Below are 27,101 nucleotides of genomic sequence, written 5' to 3'. Positions count from 1 at the left end.
TTGAAGTTCATGTTTTTTAATAAGAAAACTAAACATGAACATAATACAAAACAAGAAAATGTGGAAAACCGAAACAGCCCTATCTGGTGCAACAAACACAAAGACAGGAACAATCACCCACAAAACCAAACACCAAACAGGCTACCTAAATATAGTTGTCAATCAGAGACAATGACTAACACCTGCCTCTGATTGAGAACCATATCAGGCCAAACACAGAAACAGACAAACTAGACACACAACATAGAATGCCCACTCAGATCACACCCTGACCAACCAAAACATAGAAACATACAAAGCAAACTATGGTCAGGGTGTGACAATAGTCTAACAGATCCTCTAACCTTGCAGTAATATCTAACAAGTATTCTAACAATTTCACATCAACTACCTTACACACAAGTGTAAAGGAATGAATAAGAATATGTACATATAAATATATGGATGAGAGATGGCCGAACGGCATAGACAGGATGCAGTAGATGGTATAGAGTACAGTATATACATGTGAGATGAGTAATGTAGGGTATGCAAACATTATATAAAGTGGCATTGTTTAAAGTGACTAGTGATACATCCAATTTTTTATTATAAAAGTGGCTAGAGATTTGAGTCAGTATGTTGGCAACAGCCACTCAATGTTAGTGATGGCTGTTTTAACAGTCTGATGGCCTTAGAAGCTATTTGTCAGTCTCTCGGCCCCAACTTTGATGCACCTGTACTGACCTTGCCTTCTGGATGATAGCGGGGTGAACAGACAGTGGCCCGGGTGGTTGTTGTCTTACAACCATAGCATAGCTAACAGCAGCATCAATCAATCAGCATTAATAAATACATACGGTACCACAATACAACATAGTAGAACCAGTAGCATCAAATATCGAATCAATAAACCCACCATAACAGACAATTACCATCATGAGATCACTAGTACAAAAATTGGCATCCTTAGAAATCAGTCTACTGTACATATATCAACATATGGTCCATCTCATAGATTCATTAAAGAATCTCTCTGCACAGCACCTTAACAGAATAAGACGGCCGCTGATGGTGCTTTGCGGCTGCACCTGGGTATGTTTGGCAGCATGAGTGAAGGATGCTTTGTTGCGAAATAGGGATTCCACCACGACAACAGAGAAGAGAGTTGGCCCGAGAATTGAACCCTGAGGCACCCCCATAGAAACTACCAGAGGTCCGGACAACAGGCCCTCCGATTTGACACACTGAACTCTGTCTGAGAAGTAGTTGGTGAACCAGGCGAGGCAATCTTTTGAGAAACCAAGGCTGTCGAGTCTGCCGATAAGAATGTGGTGATTGACAGAGTCGAAGGCCTTGGCGGGGTGGTTGAAAAAGGCTGCACAGTATTGTCTTTTATCGATGGCGGTTACGATATCGTTTAGGACCTTGAGCATGGCTGAGGTGGATCCATGACCAGCTCGGAAACCAGATTGCAAAGCGGAGAAGGTACGGTAGGATTCGAAATTGTTGGTGATCTGCTTGTTAACTTGGCTTCCGAAGACCTTAGAAAGACAGGGCAGGATGGATATAGATCTGTAACAGTTTGGGTCTAGTGTCTAGAGGGGGATGACCGTGGCAGCTTTCCAATTTTTGGGGTTCTCAGAGGATACGAAAGTGAGGTTGAACAGGCTAGTAATAGGGGTTGCAACAATTGCGGAAGATAATCTTAAAAAGAGAGGGTCCAGATTGTCTAGCCCAGCTGATTTTTAGGGGTCCAAATTTTGCAATTCTTTCAGAACACCAGCTATCTGGATTTGGGTGAAGGAGAAATGGGGAGGCTTGGGCAAGTTCTCTATTTTAATAAATATTTTTGGGATATTTTAAAACCATGCGTCTTTTAAAGCTTGGTGTGTTATGCAAAGTGCATTTTAAACTGCATGAGTAAACTGATTTTTAACGTGCAGCTCAATGGCTGCGTTTAGTTATGCAGCCAAATTCTGATATTTTTTCCCACTAATTGGTATTATGTTTCACTGAACACATCAAATGTGTGGCCGTCACAATTATCACGACAAACTTATGACTGTGTTTCTTTGATGGCTTTGGTGTCGACGTGGCACAGGGTCACTGAAGAACCAACCCAAAGCCTAAACCCTGGGTAAAGAGGCTTAGTGAATTTGGCTTGGAACATGTGCAGTAGAGTTGCTGTGTCTGAGGAGATGCTGTAGAAGGACAGAGTGCCAGCCGGCCAGTCCAGATACACTCCTACTCTGTTGGAGCAGGGGACCGGTATGAAAGTACACTTATTATTGTACAAGGCAGTGTACTTCTGATCAGAGCACAACATTCTCCAGGACTTGTCATTAAATCCAAACCCACAGTCTTTCCCCACTCCTTTCCTGCTGATTTCTTTATACGTTACTGCTATATCAACCACATCCCCGCTCCACTCTGCCTCCCAGTAGCAGCGCCCAGTCAGACCTTCTCTACAAAGCACCTGTGTCCAGTCCATAAATCTGTCTGGGTGATCAGGATACAGCTGCTCTTCTATCTCCCATGTCACCTTTCTGTTGTCCTCAGACAGAGAGAGATGTCTGTATGTTGTGTTCGGGTCCAGTGTTAGCTCACATGCAACTACTGAGGCTAATCAAGGAAGAACAGAGTACGGAAAAGTCATTATGCAATGCGCTGTAAGTATCCAGAACAATCTTCTAAACATTAGTGAAGACGGACGACTGACTTCATCCGTAATAAGCCTGATTAAAACTACATGAAAAAAAGGTGTTGTTCCTTCATACACTCTGCAGGGAAATATGACTAATGGAATGAAGTCATGGTTGGCCGTCCGCCTTCACCAGTGTGCTGTTTTTTCATACTTTTTGGATACTTAGTAATATATATTTATATTCAAGATATAAAAGCTTGATTTAACAGCAAATAACTTACATCTCTGAAACAGCAAAAACTCTTCACCGTGGCCACTGCAAGAAAATCACAAGGACATGAAGTGACTCTGAAAACCTTATTGTATATTGTACATTTATATACATTTGACAGATTAAAAAAACAGAACTGTTTTACCTGACTGTTTTGAGATGATATTGAGGATCCTCCAGGGCAGCAGTGAGCAGCTCTACTCCTGGGTCTCCTAGATCTCCTGGGTCTCCTAGATCTCCTGGGTCTCCTGGCTGACTGTAACTCATGTCCAGTTCTCTCAGGTGTGATGAGTTTGAGCTGAGAGTTGAGGAACATTTTTCCAAGTTTTTCTTTGTGATGTTACATCGGTCCAGCCTAAAAAAAAAATTAAAAGTCTTAGTGGCTAATGTAATGAAGTGGAATTGTAATGTATTGGGGGCGGCCACTAACACTAGGGTTATCAGGAGGGAACTATTGTCACGACTTCCGTCAAAGTCAGTCACTCTCTTTATTCGGGCAGCGTTCGTCGGTCGACGTCACCGGGCTTCTAGCCATCGCCGATCCACCTTTCATTTTCCATTTGTTTTGTCTCGTTTTCCCACACACCTGGTATTCATTCCCTCATTACATGTCGTGTATTTAACCCTCTGTTCCCCCCCATGTCTGTGTGTGTAATTGTTGATTGTCAGGTTGGCACTCTACCGGCTGGTTTCCCCCCATGTCTGTGTGTGTAATTGTTGATTGTCAGGTTGGCACTCTACCGGCTGGTTTCCCCCCCATGTCTGTGTGTGTAATTGTTGATTGTCAGGTTGGCACTCTACCGGCTGGTTTCCCCCCATGTCTGTGTGTGTAATTGTTGATTGTCAGGTTGGCTCTCTTCCGGCTGGTTTCCCCCATGTCTGTGTGTGTAATTGTTGATTGTCAGGTTGGCTCTCTTCCGGCTGGTTTCCCCCCATGTCTGTGTGTGTAATTGTTGATTGTCAGGTTGGCTCTCTTCCGGCTGGTTTCCCCCATGTCTGTGTGTGTAATTGTTGATGGTCAGGTTGGCTCTCTTCCGGCTGGTTTGCCCCCATGTCTGTGTGTGTAATTGTTGATGGTCAGGTTGGCTCTCTTCCGGCTGGTTTGCCCCCATGTCTGTGTGTGTAATTGTTGATTGTCAGGTTGGCTCTCTTCCGGCTGGTTTGCCCCCATGTCTGTGTGTGTAATTGTTGATTGTCAGGTTTGCTCTCTTCCGGCTGGTTTGCGCCGGGTTCTATTTGACACCCGTGCTTTTTGACAGCCTGTACTCTGTACCTTGTTATTTTGTACTTAGTGCTGCCTCACCTGTTCTGAGGGCTTTTGTTTTTGAGACGCGGTTGAGTTCTATTCTTATGATGTTGCCTCAGTAAAGTTGCCTTGTCCACTCATCTCTGCTCTCCTGAGCCTGACTTTCATTGCACCAGCTACACCCACACCGTGACAACTATTTACAGAGATATTTGTTTTCTAAAGAAATGGTTTCATATTCAGGACGATATATTTGACAGTTGCAATATAATTATTATTGAATGTTTTATATTATTAGACAGTAGTTTCCATATTATTTAATTGTTATTTTTATTAGACAGTAGCAGCCATGTTTATTATTTAATGGTTAATATTATTAGACAGTAGTTGCCATATTGTTCTTGTTACTAAGTATTGTTTTATTGTTTCCATTTGGACTCTTGAAAATGAGATGGTGCATCTCAAGAGATTTCATCCTGCAAAATTTCTAATAAATAAATAAAAAATATATTTTTTAAAGTCAGTTCAAGCCCTCTGATTTGATCATACATGAATTCACTTCATAAATCTGACCTGAAGGTTCACGTGCATGCAGCCTGAATTTAACATAATGACATGCCCAACATCACCATATTTGGGTAGAAGAATCCACTGTTGTATGAGCAGAGAAGATATATCATGTACAGACGTTCACTTGTTCACCAGTAAAACTGACTGTACGCACATCTCAGAGCAGACGTGGGATTAATTCGAACACACCATATGACCACGTTGATATTGATAAATGTCCATTTTATGATCAGTCACGTTAATTTAATAAATGAGGGTCAAAGTTAATATATGGTTGTAAAGTCAAGTTGCTAAATAATTCACCTCAGTGTCTCCAGTTTACATTGCAGACTCCCCAGTCCAGCAGACAGCAGCTCCACTCCTGAATCCTGCAGGTCATTGTCACTCAAATCCAGCTCTCTCAGGTTTGAGTTTGAGATGAGAACTGAGGCCAACTGTTCACAACATCTTTCTGTGAGTTTACATCTATTCAACCTAAAAGAAAACAAGTTGGACAAAACAAATTGAATCAAAATTCACCTGTATTTGCACAGTGTAACACCAGACCTCCCTGAATGTATATTTATTTCAAAAGCTTTCAAATAAATATTATAAATTAAGGAATTCAACAAGGTTCTGCTCTTCAACAATGCCAGTAATACTGACCTCAGTGTCTGTAGTTTACAGGTTGGACTGCCCAGTCCGGCAGACAGCAGCTTCACTCCTGAATCCTGCAGGTCATTGTCACTCAGATCCAGTTCTCTCAGGTTTGAGTTTGAGATGAGAACTGAGGCCAACTGTTCACAACATCTCTCTGTGAGTTTACAGCTATTCAACCTAAAATGAAACAAGTTGGACAAAACAAATTGGATACGAATCATCCACTACTTAGATTCTACTCATGAAAGTAACAGGCCATTATCACTTCAGAGGCATAACAATAGACTCATTAACCACATTTCCATTAACAGTTTTCATGTGAGAAATGTCATACAGTATAAAAAAAATCATCATAACCGCTGTAATGGAAGTTTTGGTACTATTTTATAAATGCCAACAGATCATTTGTTCTCGTGCTATTTTACATATTTTGACTGAGAAAAAAAGTTGCTGTTTGAAAGACGGGACAATCAACATTTATCTTAAGGCCTTAACACTTGTTGGACTATAGTTTAAAAAACGCCTTTTATGGTGTCTGACGAAGTCGACATGAATCCAGTAATTTGCGTCTTATGCGTTTTGTTTTTTTATCTACGAAATTAAGTTGTTCCATTACATGGTATGATAGCTGATACTTTGGTCTATCAAAATATATATTTAAAATATTGTTGATTGTTTAATTCTAACATTAGATGATTCAAATATGTAATAAAAAACTCGAACTTATATTTATTTTGTTTTATAGTACTATTAAATGCTTCAGGGTTAACCCTATTACAGTGGCTGAGTCACTGGCTTACTGGTGCTTTTCTATGCCGTGCCTAGGAGGGGTGCGTCACTTGAGTGGGTTGAGTCACTGACGTGATCTTCCTGTCTGGGTTGGCGCCTCCGCCTTGGGTTGTGCCGTGGCGGAGATCTTTGTGGGCTATACTCGGCCTTGTCTCAGGATGGTAAGTTGGTGGTTGAAGATATCCCTCTAGTGATATGGGGGCTGTGCTTTGGCAAAGTGGGTGGGGTTATATCCTGCCTGTTTGGCCCTGTCCGGGGGTATCATCGGATGGGGCCACAGTGTCTCCTGACCCCTCCTGTCTCAGCCTCCAGTATTTATGCTGCAGTAGTTTATGTGTCAGGGGGCTAGGGTCAGTCTGTTATATCTGGAGTACTTCTCCTGTCTTATCATGTGTCCTGTGTGAATTTAAGTATGCTCTCTCTAATTCTCTCTTTCTTTCTTTCGCTCTCGGAGGACCTGAGCCCTAGGACCATGCCTCATGACTACCTGGCATGATGACTCCTTGCTGTCCTCAGTCCACCTGGCCGTGCTGCTGCTCCAGTTTCAACTGTTCTGCCTGCGGCTATGGAACCGTGACCTGTTCACTGGACGTGCTACCTGTCCCAGACCTTCTGTTTTCAACTCTCTAGAGACAGCAGGAGCGGTAGAGATACTCTTAATGATCAGCTATGAAAAGCCAACTGACATTTACTCCTGAGGTGCTGACTTGTTGCACCCTCAACAACTACTGTGATTATTATTATTTGACCATGCTGGTCATTTATGAACATTTGAACATCTTGGCCATGTTCTGTTATAATCTCCACCCGGCACAGCCAGAAGAGGACTGCCCCCCCCCCATAGCCTGGTTCCTCTCTAGGTTTCTTCCTAGGTTTTGGCCTTTCTAGGGAGTTTTTCCTAGCCACCGTGCTTCTACACCTGCATTGCTTGCTGTTTGGGGTTTTAGGCTGTGTTTCTGTACAGCACTTTGAGATATCAGCTGATGTAAGAAGGGCTATATAAATACATTTGATTTGAGTTAGCATTTTGGCATGTTTTTCTAGATGTAGAAAATAATACAACATTTATAAAGCAAACACCATGTCTTAAGTCTAACACAGAAAATACTTCAATTGTTTATGTATATCTTGCAGAAGAGTGATTTTTTAAATAATTTAGCAGAAAATATTCTAGATATTCAATAGACCAACAAAATCAATCTGAAGGTGGTTAGCCATCAGTGACGGAGTTGACAAAAAGCAATAGTGTGATACGCAGGACTCGTAATCCACGAGTGGCAGTGGTTCAGATCCAACAAAGGTGCGTGCCTGATTTATCAACATTTCGTATTTGACGGATCTGATTGTTAAATCAGAGTTCAATGTTTACCTGCATGCGACATGAAACTAACATAATCACACACCCTTACGTCGCGATATTTGGGTAGGAAAATCCACTTTATGATCATATCTGTGCACCTTCATTTGATAAGGGCCAATGTAAATAACCTCACCTCAGTGTTTCCAGTTTACACTGTGGATTGCCGAGTCCGGCATACAGCAACCCCACTCCCGAATCTTGCAGGTCATTGTCACTCAGGTCCAGTTGTCTCAGTTGTGAGGAGTTTGAGCTGAGAGCCGATGCCAACTCTTTACAGCATCTCTCTGTGAGTTTACATCTATTCAACCTGAATAGGACATCAATTGAAATTGAATCAACATAATGAACATTTTCAAACATAACTGCCAAAATATTAAGTCTAACACACCCAGCCAAGTTATGAAACCATTATAAGTACTTACAGAGCTGTTCTGGAGGCTTTGACCACTGGCAGCAGCCTTAGAAGACCTTCCTCTGTTCTGGAGAATCTATTTAGGTCAAGAACATCCAGCTCCTCTTCTGAAGTCAGCAACACAAAGGCCAGAGCTGACCACTCTGTAAGTGACAATTTGGCTTCTGAGAGACTTCCTGAGTTCAAGTAGCTTTGCATCTCCCACACTAGATAGTGGTCATTCAGCTCATTCAGACAATGGAACAGATTGATGCATTTCTCTGGTGAGGGATTCTCCCTTATCTTCTCGTTGATGTATTTGACTGTTTCCACATTTGTCAGTGAGCTGCTCTCTGTTTGTGACAGTAGGCCTCGTAGGAGAGTCTGATTGGACTCAAGTGAAAGGCCCAGAAGAAAGCGGAGGAACAGATCCAGGTGTCCATTCTCGCTCTGTAAAGCTTTATCTACTGCACTGTTGTAGAAGTCGATCGTAGATTTGTGTCCGATTGATGATTCCTGGTCCCTGAATGAAGATCTCTTTTTGACCAGTGGATTCTCTCTGCTTTGGTTGAATGTGAGAAACACATATAATGCAGCAAGAAACTCCTGGATGCTCAGATGCACAAAGCAGTACACATTCTCCTGGTACAGCCCACACTCCTCTCTGAAGATCTGTGTGCACACTCCTGAGTACACTGATGCTTCTCTGACATCAATGCCACACTCCCTTAGGTCTTCCTCATAGAAGATCAGATTGCCTTTTTCCAGTTGTTTGAGGGCCAGTTTTCCCAAAGAGAGAATTATCGTTTTATCCCAGTGTGGATCTCGGTCATGGTCTTCAAGATACTTCTGAATCCCTTGTTTGGTCTGAAATACCAGGAAGTGTGTGTACATTTGAGTCTGATTCCTGGGCATCTCTCCACTCTCTGCCTGACACAACAGTCTCTCTAGAACAGTGGCCGTAATCCAACTGAAGACTGGTATGTGGCACATGATGTGGAGGCTCCTTGATGACTTAATGTGTGTGATGATTCTGCTAGCCAGGTTCTCATCACTGATTCTATTCTTGAAGTACTCCTCCTTCTGTGGGTCGTTGAATCCTTGTACCTCTGTCACCTGGTCAACACACTCTGGAGGAATCTGATTGGCTGCTGCTGGTCGGGATGTTATCCAGACAAGAGCAGAGGGGAGCAGATTCCCCTTGATGAGGTTTGTTAGCAGCACATCCACAGAGGTTGACTCTGTGACATCACAGCAGCTCTTGTTGTTCTTGAAGTCTAGAGGAAGTCGAAACTCATCCAGACCATCAAGAACAAACATAACTTTGTAACTGTCAAAGTTGGAGATTCCAGATTCTCTAATCTCAATGAAATAGTGATCTATAAGTTCATTCAAACAGATTTTTTTATTTTTCATCAAATTCAGCTCCCGAAAAGGAAGTGGAAATATGAATTGGACATCCTGATTAGCTTTTCCTTCAGCCCAGTCCAGAATGAACTTCTGCACAGAGACAGTTTTTCCAATGCCAGCAACTCCCTTTGTCAGCACAGTTTTGATAGGTTTGTCTCGTCCAGGTGAGGGTTTAAAGATGTCGTTACATTTGATTTTTGTCCCTTGTGCTGCTGATTTCCTGGAAGCTGTTTCAATCTGTCTCACCTCATGTTCCTTATTGACATCTCCGCTTCCACCCTCTGTGATGTAGAGCTCTGTGTAGATCTTATTGAGAAGTGTTGAGTGGCCTTGTTTAGCTATTCCCTCAAATATGCATTCATGTCTCTTCTTCAGGGTAGATTTGTGTTGGTACACCAGATGAAGTTCATCTATTTGATGAAACAAGTATTATAAATAGCAAAATTCTTAACTTTACAGATGTAGTTTGACAGATATTTCAATGTTCCCTGATAATTACTAAAAAGTGTAGTGTACAGCTCAATTTTTTAAGAATGCAAATTACAAATACATTTTCCATAATCCTGAAACCATTCGTTTCACAGTTACATGTATCATTTTCAGCATCACTGGTCAAATAAATGTATTCGGAGGAATAACATGCAGTCCTAAGGACTCTCAACGTTAGAAACACTGATATGAAGGAGGATAACTCCTCATTTTGATTTGTTAGCTCTAGCAGTATAGAGGGTAATTAAAGGGATCTTCCACTCAAAACACAATCTCATATGATTTGTCCACTTACCTTGGCTATTTTTGGTTTTTGGATATGTATTTTTTTCCACAGAGGTGGTTGAGCACAAAAGTGTACATCTGATTTATCAAAGTTTTCTATTTGACTGATCTGAGCGGAAACAAGTTCACTGCATAAATACATTTTACATGATCATTTGCTTGCGCGCAAACTAACATTCACATAATTACAGATCCCTACATTGGCCAGATATGAGCAGAATATTATGCTCCATACTTGAGACATCCACTTCAGTTTGCAGAATTCTGGGTGACAGTAGAGTAGAGCGCGAAAGTCAAGCAGCACCCAGGAGTCGGGACGAGAGAAAATATAGGAGAGGAGCCCTCGTCAGACTACAGTAATACAAGAGAGGAGCCCTCGTCAGACTACAGTAATACAAGAGAGGAGCCCTCGTCAGACTACAGTAATGTAGGAGAGGAGCCCTCGTCAGACTACAGTAATACAAGAGAGGAGCCCTCGTCAGACTACAGTAATGTAGGAGAGGAGCCCTCGTCAGACTACAGTAATGTAGGAGAGGAGCCCTCGTCAGACTACAGTAATACAAGAGAGGAGCCCTCGTCAGACTACAGTAATGTAGGAGAGGAGCCCTCGTCAGACTACAGTAATACAAGAGAGGTGCCCTCGTCAGACTACAGTAATGTAGGAGGAGCCCTCGTCAGACTACAGTAATGTAGGAGAGGTGCCCTCGTCAGACTACAGTAATGTAGGAGAGGAGCTCTCGTCAGACTACAGTAATATAGGAGAGGAGCCCTCGTCAGACTACAGTAATACAAGAGAGGAGCCCTCGTCAGACTACAGTAATACAAGAGAGGAGCCCTCGTCAGACTACAGTAATACAAGAGAGGAGCCCTCGTCAGACTACAGTAATACAAGAGAGGAGCCCTCGTCAGACTACAGTAATACAAGAGAGGAGCCCTCGTCAGACTACAGTAATACAAGAGAGGAGCCCTCGTCAGACTACAGTAATGTAGGAGAGGAGCCCTCGTCAGACTACAGTAATACAAGAGAGGAGCCCTCGTCAGACTACAGTAATACAAGAGAGGAGCCCTCGTCAGACTACAGTAATACAAGAGAGGTGCCCTCGTCAGACTACAGTAAATGTAGGAGAGAAGCCCTCGTGAGACTACAGTAATACAAGAGAGGAGCCTTCGTCAGACTACAGTAATGTAGGAGGAGCCCTCGTCAGACTACAGTAATGTAGGAGAGGGGCCCTCGTCAGACTACAGTAATGTAGGAGAGGGGCCCTCGTCAGACTACAGTAATGTAGGAGGAGCCCTCGTCAGACTACAGTAATGTAGGAGGAGCCCTCGTCAGACTACAGTAATGTAGGAGAGGGGCCCTCGTCAGACTACAGTAATGTAGGAGGAGCCCTCGTCAGACTACAGTAATGTGTAGTCTTGAGCGATTTCCTAGGTTAGCTAGCCAGCTATTGTCGTTCTTTTAACGCAACGTAACGTAATCAACACTGCTAGCTAGCCCCGAATAGCAGCACAGTAGCACAGTAGAAACTATTACACTCAACGGAACGACTTGATTAGTGTAGTGTCAACAACGCAGACACTGCCAGCTAGCCTACATAGTCAACAACGCAGCCTCTGCCAGCTAGCCTACTTCAGCAGTACTGTATCATTTTAATCATTTTAGTCAATAAGATTCTTGCTACGTAAGCTTAACTTTCTGAACACTCGAGACGTGTAGTCCACTTGTCATTCCAATCTCCTTTGCATTAGCGTAGCCTCTTGTGTAGCCTGTCAACTATGTGTCTGTCTATCCCTGTTCTCTCCTCTCTGCACAGACCATACAAACGCTCCACACCGCGTGGCCGCGGCCACCCTAATCTGGTGATCCCAGCGCGCACGACCCACGTGGAGTTCCAGGTCTCCGGTAGCCTCTGGAACTGCCGATCTGCGGCCAACAAGGCAGAGTTCATCTCATCCTATGCCTCCCTCCAGTCCCTCGACTTCTTGGCACTGACGGAAACATGGATCACCACAGACAACACTGCTACTCCTACTGCTCTCTCTTCGTCTGCCCACGTGTTCTCGCACACCCCGAGAGCTTCTGGTCAGCGGGGTGTTGGCACCGGGATCCTCATCTCTCCCAAGTGGTCATTCTCTCTTTCTCCCCTTACCCATCTGTCTATCGCCTCCTTTGAATTCCATGCTGTCACAGTTACCAGCCCTTTCAAGCTTAACATCCTTATCATTTATCACCCTCCAGGTTCCCTCGGAGAGTTCATCAATGAGCTTGATGCCTTGATAAGCTCCTTTCCTGAGGACGGCTCACCTCTCACAGTTCTGGGCGACTTTAACCTCCCCACGTCTACCTTTGACTCATTCCTCTCTGCCTCCTTCTTTCCACTCCTCTCCTCTTTTGACCTCACCCTCTCACCTTCCCCCTACTCACAAGGCAGGAAATACGCTCGACCTCATCTTTACTAGATGCTGTTCTTCCACTAACCTCATTGCAACTCCCCTCCAAGTCTCCGACCACTACCTTGTATCCTTTTCCCTCTCGCTCTCATCCAACACTTCCCACACTGCCCCTACTCGGATGGTATCGCGCCGTCCCAACCTTCGCTCTCTCTCCCCCGCTACTCTCTCCTCTTCCATCCTATCATCTCTTCCCTCTGCTCAAACCTTCTCCAACCTATCTCCTGATTCTGCCTCCTCAACCCTCCTCTCCTCCCTTTCTGCATCCTTTGACTCTCTATGTCCCCTATCCTCCAGGCCGGCTCGGTCCTCCCCTCCCGCTCCGTGGCTCGACGACTCATTGCGAGCTCACAGAACAGGGGCTCCGGGCAGCCGAGCGGAAATGGAGGAAAACTCTCCTCCTGCGGACCTGACATCCTTTCACTCCCTCCTCTCTACATTTTCCTCTTCTCTCTCTGCTGCTAAAGCCACTTTCTACCACTCTAAATTCCAAGCATCTGCCTCTAACCCTAGGAAGCTCTTTGCAACTTTCTCCTCCCTCCTGAACCCCCCTCCTCCCCTCTCTGCAGATGACTTCGTCAACCATTTTGAAAAGAAGGTCGACGACATCCGATCCTCGTCTGCTAAGTCAAACGACACCGCTGGTTCTGCTCACACTGCCCTACCCTGTGCTCTGACCTCTTTCTCCCCTCTCTCTCCAGATGAAATCTCGCGTCTTGTGACGGCCGGCCGCCCAACAACCTGCCCGCTTGACCCTATCCCCTCCTCTCTTCTCCAGACCATTTCCGGAGACCTTCTCCCTTACCTCACCTCGCTCATCAACTCATCCCTGACCGCTGGCTACGTCCCTTCCGTCTTCAAGAGAGCGAGAGTTGCACCCTTCTGAAAAAACCTACACTCGATCCCTCCGATGTCAACAACTACAGACCAGTATCCCTTCTTTCTTTTCTCTCCAAAACTCTTGAACGTGCCGTCCTTGGCCAGCTCTCCCGCTATCTCTCTCAGAATGACCTTCTTGATCCTAATCAGTCAGGTTTCAAAACTAGTCATTCAACTGAGACTGCTCTTCTCTGTATCACGGAGGCGCTCCGCACTGCTAAAGCTAACTCTCTCTCCTCTGCTCTCATCCTTCTAGACCTATCGGCTGCCTTCGATACTGTGAACCATCAGATCCTCCTCTCCACCCTCTCCGAGTTGGGCATCTCCGGCGCGGCCCACGCTTGGATTGCGTCCTACCTGACAGGTCGCTCCTACCAGGTGGCGTGGCGAGAATCCGTCTCCACACCACGTGCTCTCACCACTGGTGTCCACCAGGGCTCTGTTCTAGGCCCTCTCCTATTCTCGCTATACACCAAGTCACTTGGCTCTGTCATAACCTCACATGGTCTCTCCTATCATTGCTATGCAGACGACACACAATTAATCTTCTCCTTTCCCCCTTCTGATGACCAGGTGGCGAATCGCATCTCTGCATGTCTGGCAGACATATCAGTGTGGATGACGGATCACCACCTCAAGCTGAACCTCGGCAAGACGGAGCTGCTCTTCCTCCCGGGAAGGACTGCCCGTTCCATGATCTCGCCATCACGGTTGACAACTCCATTGTGTCCTCCTCCCAGAGCGCTAAGAACCTTGGCGTGATCCTGGACAACACCCTGTCGTTCTCAACTAACATCAAGGCGGTGGCCCGTTCCTGTAGGTTCATGCTCTACAACATCCGCAGAGTACGACCCTGCCTCACACAGGAAGCGGCGCAGGTCCTAATCCAGGCACTCGTCATCTCCCGTCTGGATTACTGCAACTCGCTGTTGGCTGGGCTCCCTGCCTGTGCCATTAAACCCCTACAACTCATCCAGAACGCCGCAGCCCGTCTGGTGTTCAACCTTCCCAAGTTCTCTCACGTCACCCCGCTCCTCCGCTCTCTCCACTGGCTTCCAGTTGAAGCTCGCATCCGCTACAAGACCATGGTGCTTGCCTACGGAGCTGTGAGGGGAACGGCACCTCAGTACCTCCAGGCTCTGATCAGGCCCTACACCCAAACAAGGGCACTGCGTTCATCCACCTCTGGCCTGCTCGCCTCCCTACCACTGAGGAAGTACAGTTCCCGCTCAGCCCAGTCAAAACTGTTCGCTGCTCTGGCCCCCCAATGGTGGAACAAACTCCCTCACGACGCCAGGACAGCGGAGTCAATCACCACCTTCCGGAGACACCTGAAACCCCACCTCTTTAAGGAATACCTAGGATAGGATAAAGTAATCCCTCTCACCCCCCCTAAAAGATTTAGATGCACTACTGTTCCACTGGATGTCATAAGGTGAATGCACCAATTTGTAAGTCGCTCTGGATAAGAGCGTCTGCTAAATGACTTAAATGTAATGATGATGTAATGTAATGTAGGAGAGGTGCCCTCGTCAGACTACAGTAATGTAGGAGAGGGGCCCTCGTCAGACTACAGTAATACAAGAGAGGAGCCCTAGTCAGACTACAGTAATACAAGAGAGGAGCCCTAGTCAGACTACAGTAATACAAGAGAGGTGCCCTCGTCAGACTACAGTAATGTAGGCGAGGAGCCCTCGTCAGACTACAGTAATACAAGAGAGGAGCCCTCGTCAGACTACAGTAATGTAGGAGAGGAGCCCTCGTCAGACTACAGTAATGTAGGAGAGGAGCCCTCGTCAGACTACAGTAATGTAGGAGAGGAGCCCTCGTCAGACTACAGTAATGTAGGAGAGGAGCCCTCGTCAGACTACAGTAATGTAGGAGAGGAGCCCTCGTCAGACTACAGTAATGTAGGAGAGGAGCCCTCGTCAGACTACAGTAATGTAGGAGAGGAGCCCTCGTCAGACTACAGTAATGTAGGAGAGGAGCCCTCGTCAGACTACAGTAATACAAGAGAGGAGCCCTCGTCAGACTACAGTAATGTAGGAGAGGGGCCCTAATCAGACTACAGTAATGTAGGAGAGGAGCCCTCGTCAGACTACAGTAATGTAGGAGAGGAGCCCTCATCAGACTACAGTAATACAAGAGGAGCCCTCGTCAAACTACAGTAATACAAGAGGAGCCCTCGTCAGACTACAGTAATACAAGAGGAGCCCTCGTCAAACTACAGTAATACAAGAGGAGCCCTCGTCAGACTACAGTAATACAGGAGGAGCCCTCGTCAGACTACAGTAATACAGGAGGAGCCCTCGTCAGACTACAGTAATGTAGGAGAGGAGACATCAGACTACAGTAACCATTTTCTGTCCTCCACACTGACAGTGTTTACTGAATAAATTATTGCATCATGTTTCACTGCACCATCATTTGTGTGAAAATGAAGTCTTTACATGATTGGGGAGTCGACTGGGGCGTCGCGACAACAGTAGGTTTTTCACTGCTACACTGTGTCGTAGCAAAGTGTTATCGAAACACACACACACAACAACTTTCCTGGGGATCGACTACAGCCAAGACAAGCTGGAAAACATCATGAAGCTGTATTTTGAGAGAACTATCCCTTGAAAACAATGTATAATTTATTAATGATTTAATTTAAACAATCATAGTGATCCATTCCTTATGAATTGATACCAAGAAAGGACTAAAGCTGGCCAATCAGTGAACAAGTGTACTGACCACTCGGAATCTCGAACTCTGACCTCTGCTCTTGGTCACCAATTGTTCTGAAAAAAAGAAGAAGCAATTCAGAATTTATTTTTGCAGAACATGTTAAGCTTTCAATTGTTTAGAAAAATATATGTTTTCATTTGACTCTTATCATGAAAACAAAATGTCAGGCAACCATGGCCTATTATACAGTACATATGAAGTGGCTGTGAGACCTGTGTTCAGGATACCCTTTCCTGTGCACTAAACAACCCTGCACTCTGCACAAGTAGGTCTTTCTTGAATTATGGTGGCATTTAGGCATGGCAATTTGGAAAAAATGTACTTAATTTTTCAAGATTTTTGTGGAAGCTTAATTACTTCAAATATTTTTTTTACGTGTATGATAACATTGTGCCATCAGTAGGAGTAGTAACACCAACGATGGTAACACCAATGAGACATTTTAGGAAAATTAGGATTTTCTGAAATGGAGGCCACAAATGCTAAAATCTAAGGTCATCAATGTTTAAAAAATAATTTACTAAATGTTATATAATTAATCATTTTGCTCAAATTGTTATTTCACTTAATTAAATTGAGTAACACTAAATTACATTTTGGATTTAGAAAAGGCATAGTTTCAACAGAACACAAACATTTATAACACACTAAAAGGGTGTGATTAACTAATCATTTTCTTTAATACAGAGCCCTCTCCTGGTAACAATTTGCACACTGGAGAAAATGCTCAAGGCCCTCGTATATTTTTGTAATGAGTGATTTTCAAGGTGGTAACACCAATTACATAAAACTGACAAACAGTGATTATCCTGCATACCACTGCTGGCTTGCTTCTAAAGCTAAGCAGGGTTGGTCCTGGTCAGTCCCTGGATGGGAGACCAGATGCTGCTGGAAATGGTGTTGGGGGGCCAGTAGGAGACACTCTTTCCTCTGGTCTAAAAAAATATCCCAATGCCCCAGGGTAGTGATTGGGGACATTGCCCTGTGTAGGGTGCAGTCTTTCGGATGGGACGTTAAACAGGTGTCCTGACTCTCTGAGGTCATTAAAGATCCCATGGCATTATCTGACCCTCAAACCATCACGGTCACCTAATAATCCCCAGTTTACAATTGGCTCATTCCTCTCCCCTGTAACTATTCCCCAGATCGTTGCTGCAAATGAGAATGTGTTCTCACTCAACTTACCTGGTAAAATAACAGATAAATAAATACTGTACTTGTAAAGATGTTTTAAAAAAAAGTTATTTAAATAGCCTTTGTTTTTATTGATCTATACAATATACTTTTATTCACTTTCTAGCATCAGAAATAGATAGATATCTCAAAATCCTCTTGTCACTGGAACTCCACACTTCTGGGGCAAGCCTATTTGCTTTCCTTAAATACTTGAATGCTAAGAATTGTTTTATGAAGGTTATACTATGAATCATTTACGTAGCTATTTGATTTTGAATTTTAGAACCCTTGTAGGTATACAGTGCATTCAGAAAATATTCAGACTCCTTGACTTTTTCCACACTTTTTCCTTTACTTTTTTTGTTTGTTACATTACAGACTTATTCTAAATTGTACCCCATAATGACAAAGCAAAAACAGGTTTTTAGAAATTTTAGCAAAAAAAGAAAAAGAAAAACTGAAATATCACATTTACGTAGCTATTCAGATTTTTTACTCAGTACTTTGTTGAAGCATCTTTGGCAGGGATTACAGCCTCAAGTCTTCTTGGGTGTGACGCTACAAGCTTGGCACACCTGTATTTGGGGAGTGTCTCCCTTTCTTCTCTACAGATCCTCTCAAGCTCTGTCAGGTTGGATGGGGAGAGTAGCTGCACAGCTATTTTCAGGTCTCTCCAGAGATGTTCGATCGGGTTCAAGACCGGGCTCTGGCTGGGCCACTCAAGGACATTCAGAGACTTGTCCCGAAGCCACTCCTACATTGTCTTGGCTGTGTGCTTAGGGTCGTTGACCTGTTGGAAGTTGAACCTTCGTTCCAGTCTGAGGTCACAAGCGTTTTCATCAAGGTTCTCTCTGTACATTGCTCCGTTTATCTTCCCCTCAATCTGACTAGTCTCCCAGTGTTGCAGATGCTGCAGAGATGGTTGTCCTTCTGGAAGGTTCTCCCATCTCCACAGAGAAACTCTGGAGCTCTGTCAGAGTGACCATCGGGTTCTTGGTCACCTCCCTGACCAAGGCCCTTCACCCCCCGATTGCTCAGTTTGGCCATGCGGCCAGCCGTAGGAAGAGTCTTGGTGGTTCCAAACTTCTTCGATTTAAGAATGATGGAGGCCACTGTATTTATTTGGAACCTTCAATGCTGCAGACATTTTTTGGTACCCTTCCCCAGATCTGTGCCTTGACAAAATCCTGTCTCTGAGCTCTACGGACAATTCCTTTGACCTCATGGCTTGGTTTTTGTTCTGACATGCACTGTCAGCTGTGGGACGTTATATAGACAGGTGTGTGCCTTTCCAAATCATGTCCAATCAATTGAATTCACCACAGGTGGACTCCAAGTTGTAGAAACATCTCAGGGATAATCAATGGAAACAGGATGCACCTGGGCTCAATTTCAAGTCTAATAGCAAAGGGTCTGAATACTTATGTAAATAAGCTATTTTTGTTTTTTCTTTTTAATATATTAGCAACAATTTCAAGAAAACTGTTTTTGCTTTGTCATTATGTGGTATTGTCTGTAGACTGATGAGATTGTTGTTGTTGTTGAAACATTGGATTTGGCCTTAATGCTATTAGCCTATGGAAACACATTGGATAACATATTCATACATGGAAAAACATCGTTTTTTAATCTGGGTGCTGTTTTGTGGTATGTTAAACTGCATTTAAGGAATACCACTTTACTGTAGAGGAATATTTCTCTCTAAAATCACATTGTCAGATGTTTCCAGCCGGGTTTGGGGTCAATTCAAATTGTAAGCAGTCAATTCAGGAAGTGATTTTAAATTTAAATTAACAAACTGGAATTAAAGCCAGACTAACAAACTGGAATTAAAGCCAGACTAACAAACTGGAATTAAAGCCAGACTAACAAACTGGAATTAAAGCCAGACTAACAAACTGGAATGAAATTAAAGCCAGTGGTACAGATGGAACCATCCAAGCAGAAGATACATGATCTTCAAATGTTGATATTTGGTTGCGTTGACAATGAAACACAATTCAAGATCACTAAATATCATTGAACTTTAAAATCAACCAGAGCTTGAAACCCAAGGCTTATGCTATTGACAATTTTTGTTGTTGAATTCTGGGTTGAATTTAAACAATTGCTGTTGATGGCTTCGCAAATGCAATATTGTCCTAAATAGCATCATTGATGATTGATAAAAGCATGGCCATATTTAATTTGCTCGGTTAAACCTACCCTTTGAGATGACTTCTATAGACAACAATGAATCTATTTTGTTTTTAAGTGGAGATCTCTCAACAATCATTCTCACGATAGCACGTCGGTATTGGTCAGGGACAAATATCATAGCTAAGCAGGGCTGGGATTGGTTAAAGCCTTGGGTAGGAGACCAAACCGTAGCTATAGATCAATTCTCCCCTAGGAGGTGTAGCCCAACCTACTGTTTTTTTCTGATGGTAGATATAACGTTGAAAATCTGACATTGTTTTAAAGGTACACATTCAACATATTTTATGTAAGTTTTGTCTATGTTGAAATGTGGTTACCCTGATGACATAATCCTGTGGTTGAAATTTCACCTTCAAAACAACAGGTGATTACTTTTTTCAAATCCAATATATTTTCCACGTAGGTGCCATGTCACAATACGTCGACAAATTAGATTGAAACAACGTTGCTTGAACCAGTTTGTTCCCAGTGGTCTGGTTTTCAGAGTCTATGTCAAGTTGAATCCATTTGTTTTGCAGTGGTGTAAAGTACTTCAGTAAACATACTTTGAAGTACATCTCAAGGTGTTTTTCGGGGGTATCTGAACTTTACTATTCATATTTTAGATAACTTTTACTTTACCTTCACCACATTCCTATAGAAAATTATATACTTTTTACCTGGCGCCCAAAAGTCCTCGTTACATTTTGAATGCTAAGCAGGAAAGTAAATTGGTCCAATTCATGCACTTATCAAGAGAACATCCCTGGTCATCCCTCCTGCCTCTGATCTGGAGGACTCACTAAACAGAGAACATCCCTGGTCATCCCTCCTGCCTCTGATCTGGTGGACTCACTAAACAGAGAACATCCCTGGTCATCCCTCCTGCCTCTGATCTGGCGGACTCACTAAACAGAGAACATCCCTGGTCATCCCTCCTGCCTCTGATCTGGTGGACTCACTAAACAGAGAACATCCCTGGTCATCCCTCCTGCCTCTGATCTGGAGGACTCACTAAACAGAGAACATCCCTGGTCATCCCTCCTGCCTCTGATCTGGTGGACTCACTAAACAGAGAACATCACTGGTCATCCCTCCTGCCTCTGATCTGGCGGACTCACTAAACAGAGAACATCCCTGGTCATCCCTCCTGCCTCTGATCTGGTGGACTCACTAAACAGAGAACATCCCTGGTCATCCCTCCTGCCTCTGATCTGGAGGACTCACTAAACAGAGAACATCCCTGGTCATCCCTCCTGCCTCTGATCTGGTGGACTCACTAAACAGAGAACATCACTGGTCATCCCTTCTGCCTCTGATCTGGAGGACTCACTAAACAGAGAACATCCCTGGTCATCCCTCCTGCCTCTGATCTGGTGGACTCACTAAACAGAGAACATCCCTGGTCATCCCTCCTGCCTCTGATCTGGTGGACTCACTAAACACACATGCTTCATTTGAAAAGATGTCTGAGTGTTGGAGTGTGCCCCCTGGCTAAAAAAAAACAAGAAAATAGTCTGGTTTGCTTCATGTAAGGAATTTGAAATTATTTTTTACTTTTGATGCTCAAGTATATTTTAGCAATTACATTTACTTATGATACTTAAGTATATTTAAAACCAAATACTTTAAGACTTTTACTCAAGTGGTATTTTACTAGGAGACTTTCACTTGAGTCATCTTCTATTATGGTATCTTTACTTATACTCAAGTATGACAATTGGGTACTTTTTTTCCACCACTGCTGTTTTTGTACAACGGATGACTGAAAAAAATCTGACTACGTGACTTCGATTTTTTAGTGTAATTCATTCATTGCAAATATATAGTCATATATATTGTTTTACTGTACCTTGGTTCATGGGTAAAGTCTCCACCACTGAAGTCGATTGGCAGATATATAGAATTTTCACTCTTCATAGATACACAGCTGGGTACAGGGGAGCCGGGTCTCTCCTGATGGACCCTGATAAAAACAAAGACACTAGGTTCATTCTATTTGAAGTTGACACAGTGGAGACATTTTCCATCTGGATTCTGTTTTGTGCTATGTCGAATTGCAATTTGGCATTTTCCATCTGGATTCTGTTTTGTGCTATGTCGAATTGCAATTGGAGGAATGCCACTTCAAGTTAAAAGGCACATTACACTACAAAATCACATTCTGCAATGTTGTGGTTGATATTTATTGTCATGAATCTTGTCCTGGAGGCAAAACTGAGCGATTTGTTACGCTAAATGGGCCAGCTGCAATGTCAAAATTGGCTACATCGTAAATTTTAAGTTAGGGTTAAGCATTAGGGTTAGCAGTGTGGTTAAGGTTAGGGTAAGGTTTAAAATCAGATTGTATGTGCCAGCTAGTGACCACTCTGCAGCATGGCCACCAGGGCAAGATTCATGACAATAAATGCCAACCTGCACATTTTGAGACCTGAGTTTTGTACATCAGAGGTCTGAAAACATCTGAAAATGTGATTTGAGTGTAATTTAGTTTTACACTTCGGTATGCAGCATATATTTGAATGAATAAGTACAATGTAATGAGTAATATAATGAAAAGGGACATTCATGTGCTTTTTAAAACAACATTCCTACCTCCAACATGTCTCCTTGCCCCTAACCACAACACCACGACACAATACCTAACCACAACACCACGACACAATACCTAACCACGACACAATACCTAACCACAACACCACGACACAATACCTAACCACGACACAATACCTAACCACAACACCACGACACAATACCTAACCACAACACCACGACACAATACCTAACCACAACACCACGACACCTAACCACAACGACACAATACCTAACCACAACACCACGACACAATACCTAACCACAACACCACGACACAATACCTAACCACAACACCACGACACAATACCTAACCACAACACCACGACACAATACCTAACCACAACACCACGACACAATAAATAGCTTTAGCCCTGATTTAATGATCATACTGATAGTTGCCCGGCTGTAATGATATTAAAACACACACGTTTAGAAACAAGCATGGATTTGAGCACAGAAACGGCAGTGTGCAAGAAGCCCGATTTATCAAATGACTTGTCACCGTTTTGTATTTAGCTGCTCTGGCCGTGTGAGTTTCATTTAAAGTTGAATTAAAGCTGTGATACATCCACTTTATGGGTGACCAAATTCAAAAAGACATTTTTATTATACAGTAGATCTGTCATTCTTCTTAGGGTTACAGAGTGGCGCAGCAGTCTAAGGCACTGCATCTCAGTGCTATGAGTCACTGCAAACACCCTGGTTTGAATCCAGGCTGTATCACAACCGGCCATGATTAGGAGTCCCAGAGGGTGGCGCACAATTGGCCCAGCGGTGTCCGGGTTTGGCCGGAGTAGACCGTCATTGTAAATAATAATTTGTTCTTTACTGACTTGCCTTGTTTAAATAATTATTAAATAAAACATTATTGAAAGCAAGTCTAAGAAGTGGTAGATCTGTTTTTATCTGCTCTATTTTTATGCTTCCTGTTAAGTTAAATTGAGTTTTTTTGTATCTTTTACTTTCGGTTTTGTACACCAGCTTCAATCAGCTGAAAGTACTATATTTTTGGTTATGGAAAATATATTCAAAAGCGGTTTAGATGGTACAATGATTACCTAGACTACAATTGCTTGTTTTGTCACAAACTGAAATTAGGCAAACTATTTGAAGTTCAGCAACAAGCAAATGAGTTATTTCTGCATAGTGTACCTTTAACAAATCGGACTGATATTGTGTCTGCATGCTACTTGAAATGATTATCAGATACGAGTAGACAATTCATGATGCATTCCTTAACATTAAGAAATATATATATATTTAGTTTGGAGATTGACACAGTAGAGCAGAGCATGTGATATGGTATTTTTCATCATCTTGACTTGCTAAAAGTCTGACCAAGATTGTGTTTGTTGATTTCACACACACACACACACACACACACACACACACACACTTACAGTGGAGATCTATGGCCACAACCCCCTTCTCTCTTCCTCTCCATCTTGCTCCTCTGGTGAGGTGAAAGGAAAAAGACAAAGATGTTACTGGAAGACCTTTTGGGGCATTTTCTCATTTTCCTGAGCATAGCACAGATATTTGGCAACACACTTCCCAAAATCGACCCATTTTGGATTGGCGAGCGTATCTCCAAATGTAGGTGATCCAGATTTCATACACTGAGGATAGCACACCCTCTTTACACCCCTCTGGTGGGCTACAGAAACAAATGCAGGGTTCAAATTAAATAAATAATAGGATAAAGTAATCCTTCTCACCCCCCCCCCCTTAAAAGACCTAGATGCACTATTGTAAAGTGGCTGTTCCACTGGATGTCATAAGGTGAAAGCACCAATTTGTAAGTCGCTCTGGATAAGAGCGTCTGCTAAATGACTTAAATGTAAATGTAAATTAAGATACCCTTTTGAACAGAGTCCCTGTACCTTTTTCTCAAGTAGTAAAAGCTACACCAACCAGTCAGGCTTCAAGACGGCTTCTCTTCACTACTGAGGTCTACCAGGGCTCGGCCTTCACTACTGATGTCTACCAGAGCTCGTCCTTCACTACTGAGGTCTACCAGGGCTCGGCCCTCACTACTGATGTCTACCAGGTCTCGGCCTTCACTACTGAGGTCTACCAGAGCTCGTCCTTCACTACTGATGTCTACCAGGGCTCGTCCTTCACTACTGATGTCTACCAGAGCTCGTCCTTCACTACTGAGGTCTACCAGGGCTCGGCCTTCACTACTGATGTCTACCAGGGCTCGGCCCTCACTACTGATGTCTACCAGAGCTCGTCCTTCACTACTGATGTCTACCAGGGCTCGTCCTTCACTACTGATGTCTACCAGGGCTCGTCCTTCACTACTGAGGTCTACCAGAGCTCGTCCTTCACTACTGAGGTCTACCAGGGCTCGGCCCTCACTACTGATGTCTACCAGGGCTCGGCCCTCACTACCGATGTCAACCAGGGCTCGGCCCTCACTACTGAGGTCTACCAGGGCTCGGCCCTCACTACTGAGGTCTACCAGGGCTCGGCCCTCACTACTGAGGTCTACCAGGGCTCGGCCCTCACTACTGATGTCTACCAGGGCTCGGCCCTCACTACTGATGTCTACCAGGGCTCGGCCCTCACTACTGATGTCTACCAGGGCTCGGCCCTCACTACTGATGTCAACCAGGGCTCGGCCTTCACTACTGAGGTCTACCAGGGCTCGGCCCTCACTACTGAGGTCTACCAGGGCTCGGCCCTCACTACTGAGGTCTACCAGGGCTCGGCCCTCACTACTGATGTCTACCAGGGCTCGGCCCTCACTACTGATGTCTACCAGGGCTCGGCCCTCACTACTGATGTCTACCAGGGCTCGGCCCTCACTACTGATGTCTACCAGGGCTCGGCCCTCACTACTGATGTCTACCAGGGCTCGGCCCTCACTACTGATGTCTACCAGGGCTCGGCCCTCACTACTGATGTCTACCAGGGCTCGGCCCTCACTACTGATGTCTACCAGGGCTCGGCCCTCACTACTGATGTCTACCAGGGCTCGGCCCTCACTACTGATGTCTACCAGGGCTCGGCCCTCACTACTGATGTCTACCAGGGCTCGGCCCTCACTACTGATGTCTACCAGGGCTCGGCCCTCACTACTGATGTCTACCAGGGCTCGGCCCTCACTACTGATGTCTACCAGGGCTCGGCCCTCACTACTGATGTCTACCAGGGCTCGGCCCTCACTACTGATGTCTACCAGGGCTCGGCCCTCACTACTGATGTCTACCAGGGCTCGGCCCTCACTACTGATGTCTACCAGGGCTCGGCCCTCACTATTGATGTCTACCAGGGCTCGGCCCTCACTACTGATGTCTACCAGGGCTCGGCCCTCACTTACTGATGTCTACCAGGGCTCGGCCCTCACTACTGATGTCTACCAGGGCTCGGCCCTCACTACTGATGTCTACCAGGGCTCGGCCCTCACTACTTGGTATTTGTTGTCAACTTTATTCTGAAGTTATCATGGTCACATAGAGACAGAATCACATGGTTTATCCATGTTGAGTGGAGATCTGTGTATAAAGTGACGCATGGAGGGCAAAAAAAGCATCAAACGACACACTTAGCTTTTCTACGAGTGGTCTGAGGTAGGTGTTAGATTACGGGCATTTCAAGTGCAATGCTAATAACAATGCTTTTTGGAAACAGCTCGGAGATTTAACGTTGCTTCTACGAAGGTTCTAACGATGAACTTAGCCTTAAGATGCTTTGGGAAACCGGGCTCAGGTGGATAATATTCTGGTTCCCAGCCGAATTGGAGTTGATGACAAAACAAAGACCGTCAGTAACCTACAAAACTTGAGACAAACACATGCAGAATTAAGCCATGGAACTAATTGATTGGCCAGTGAGTGGCCAAGCCTTCCTCACACATACAACTTGCTAATTCATCAAAACCCAGCTCCTTCACCCCACCGCCAGCTATTGCACTCATAATTCCGGCTGTGAAAATAGCAAATATATTTCTTACACACCAGCTAGACCTATTGCAATAACACAAAACAGGACTACTTTCATTTTCATATCTCCTTCATCCATACCATGAATACACAGGAATGTTGACATCATGTGTTCTTCTAAAAGTGCTTCGAACACGATTAAAACCAACCCAGAGTCATGCAGCCTTTTGGGGTGCCGATAACTAGGACATTGTCTGCATAAATATCAGATGAGAATATGCGCCGCAATGGAACTAATGAGACAAACCCCTGAACCAACCTCAAATCTAAGGGTTCAGACACACCAATAGCGTTCGCTGACCGAGAGTACTTAGCACCTCTGAACAGAGTACAGTGTTGGCTAAATTTGCTAACCGAGTGCTCACAGATTTTTACATGTATAATCGGGTGAAAATGTAGGCAGTCAGATTTCTACCTGCGGATGGTCCCTAAAACACGGTTTAGTGAGGAATCACAAAATATTAAAGCTTGAGATCACGAAACACAATAGTGTTGATTCAAATCACATAGCAACGTTGTTGATGTTCAGGTTAAATGGGTGTGTTTTTTCGATAACTGGGTAAACAGGATGTAAGAGAGCGGGACAGAATGTAAGCAAACAAGGATTCACATATTCCTCACACTGTGTTCCCCTCTTATTACCAAGAACAGATACACCACAGCAGCCACAAAACAATCAGGAACATCAATAAACTATTGTAATGGGACTGTAAAAATTTGGATTTAAAAAAACAGACTTACAGGTTTGGTGTATTTACTGTTGGTCTTGGAACCACCCCATTGCATTTGACACGGAAAATGGCAGTCTGGTTATTAGGTAGCTTTAAACCAGAGAGGAAGAGGTATGCGAGAGGTTTCACTCCGGCCAAAATCTGTCCACAAAAATAGTCGCACAAAGTGAGGAATTTTTGTACGGAGGCAAGTGAGAGAGTTGAATTTGGTAACAGTCAAATTTGGTAACAGAAAAATGTATTGCGAATTTGCTACGTGAGGCTTATTTTATCGAATATACATGTTGTAATGGTTGAGTTGTTACGAATACACTGATATAAGTAGAGGCAAG

The 27,101-nt window shown here is 44.0% G+C and overlaps 1 protein-coding gene and 1 long non-coding RNA gene across 2 annotated transcripts; one reads left to right on the top strand and one right to left on the bottom strand.

The window, feature by feature from the left end:
• LOC115133683 (NACHT, LRR and PYD domains-containing protein 12-like) lies at window positions 1–27,101 on the bottom strand. The gene is made up of 11 exons (XM_065004352.1): window positions 26,780–27,101; window positions 23,489–23,541; window positions 21,346–21,459; window positions 16,146–16,192; window positions 7,924–9,712; window positions 7,635–7,808; window positions 5,359–5,529; window positions 5,017–5,187; window positions 3,043–3,252; window positions 2,908–2,942; window positions 1–2,604 (listed from the first exon to the last, which is right to left on the bottom strand). Exons 1-11 carry the CDS (start codon window positions 26,822–26,824, stop codon window positions 2,039–2,041), a joined length of 3,375 nt encoding a protein of 1,124 aa, XP_064860424.1. The 5' UTR covers window positions 26,825–27,101; the 3' UTR covers window positions 1–2,038.
• On the top strand, window positions 5,840–7,159 carry LOC135561922 (uncharacterized). Its single transcript, XR_010459803.1, has 2 exons — window positions 5,840–6,302; window positions 6,596–7,159. It is a non-coding gene; the product is annotated as an uncharacterized LOC135561922 (long non-coding RNA).

Source organism: Oncorhynchus nerka, linkage group LG18, assembly GCF_034236695.1.
Source record: "Oncorhynchus nerka isolate Pitt River linkage group LG18, Oner_Uvic_2.0, whole genome shotgun sequence".
Classification (NCBI taxonomy): domain Eukaryota; kingdom Metazoa; phylum Chordata; class Actinopteri; order Salmoniformes; family Salmonidae; genus Oncorhynchus; species Oncorhynchus nerka.
The sequence above is the reverse complement of the archived record's forward strand: the minus strand, read 5'-3'. Positions and strand labels throughout refer to the sequence as shown.

Bases quoted from the DNA above. Each gene is read 5' to 3' on its own strand.
- LOC115133683 (XM_065004352.1), bottom strand. From the start codon at position 26,824: ATGCAATGGGGTGGTTCCAAGACCAACAGTAAATACACCAAACCT. The intron at 5,188-5,358 runs GTCAGTATTACT...GTTTTCTTTTAG, and splicing joins TGTAAACTACAGACACTGAG to GTTGAATAGATGTAAACTCA. The intron at 2,605-2,907 runs GTAAGTTATTTG...TTCCTTGATTAG, and splicing joins GTTTTTGCTGTTTCAGAGAT to CCTCAGTAGTTGCATGTGAG.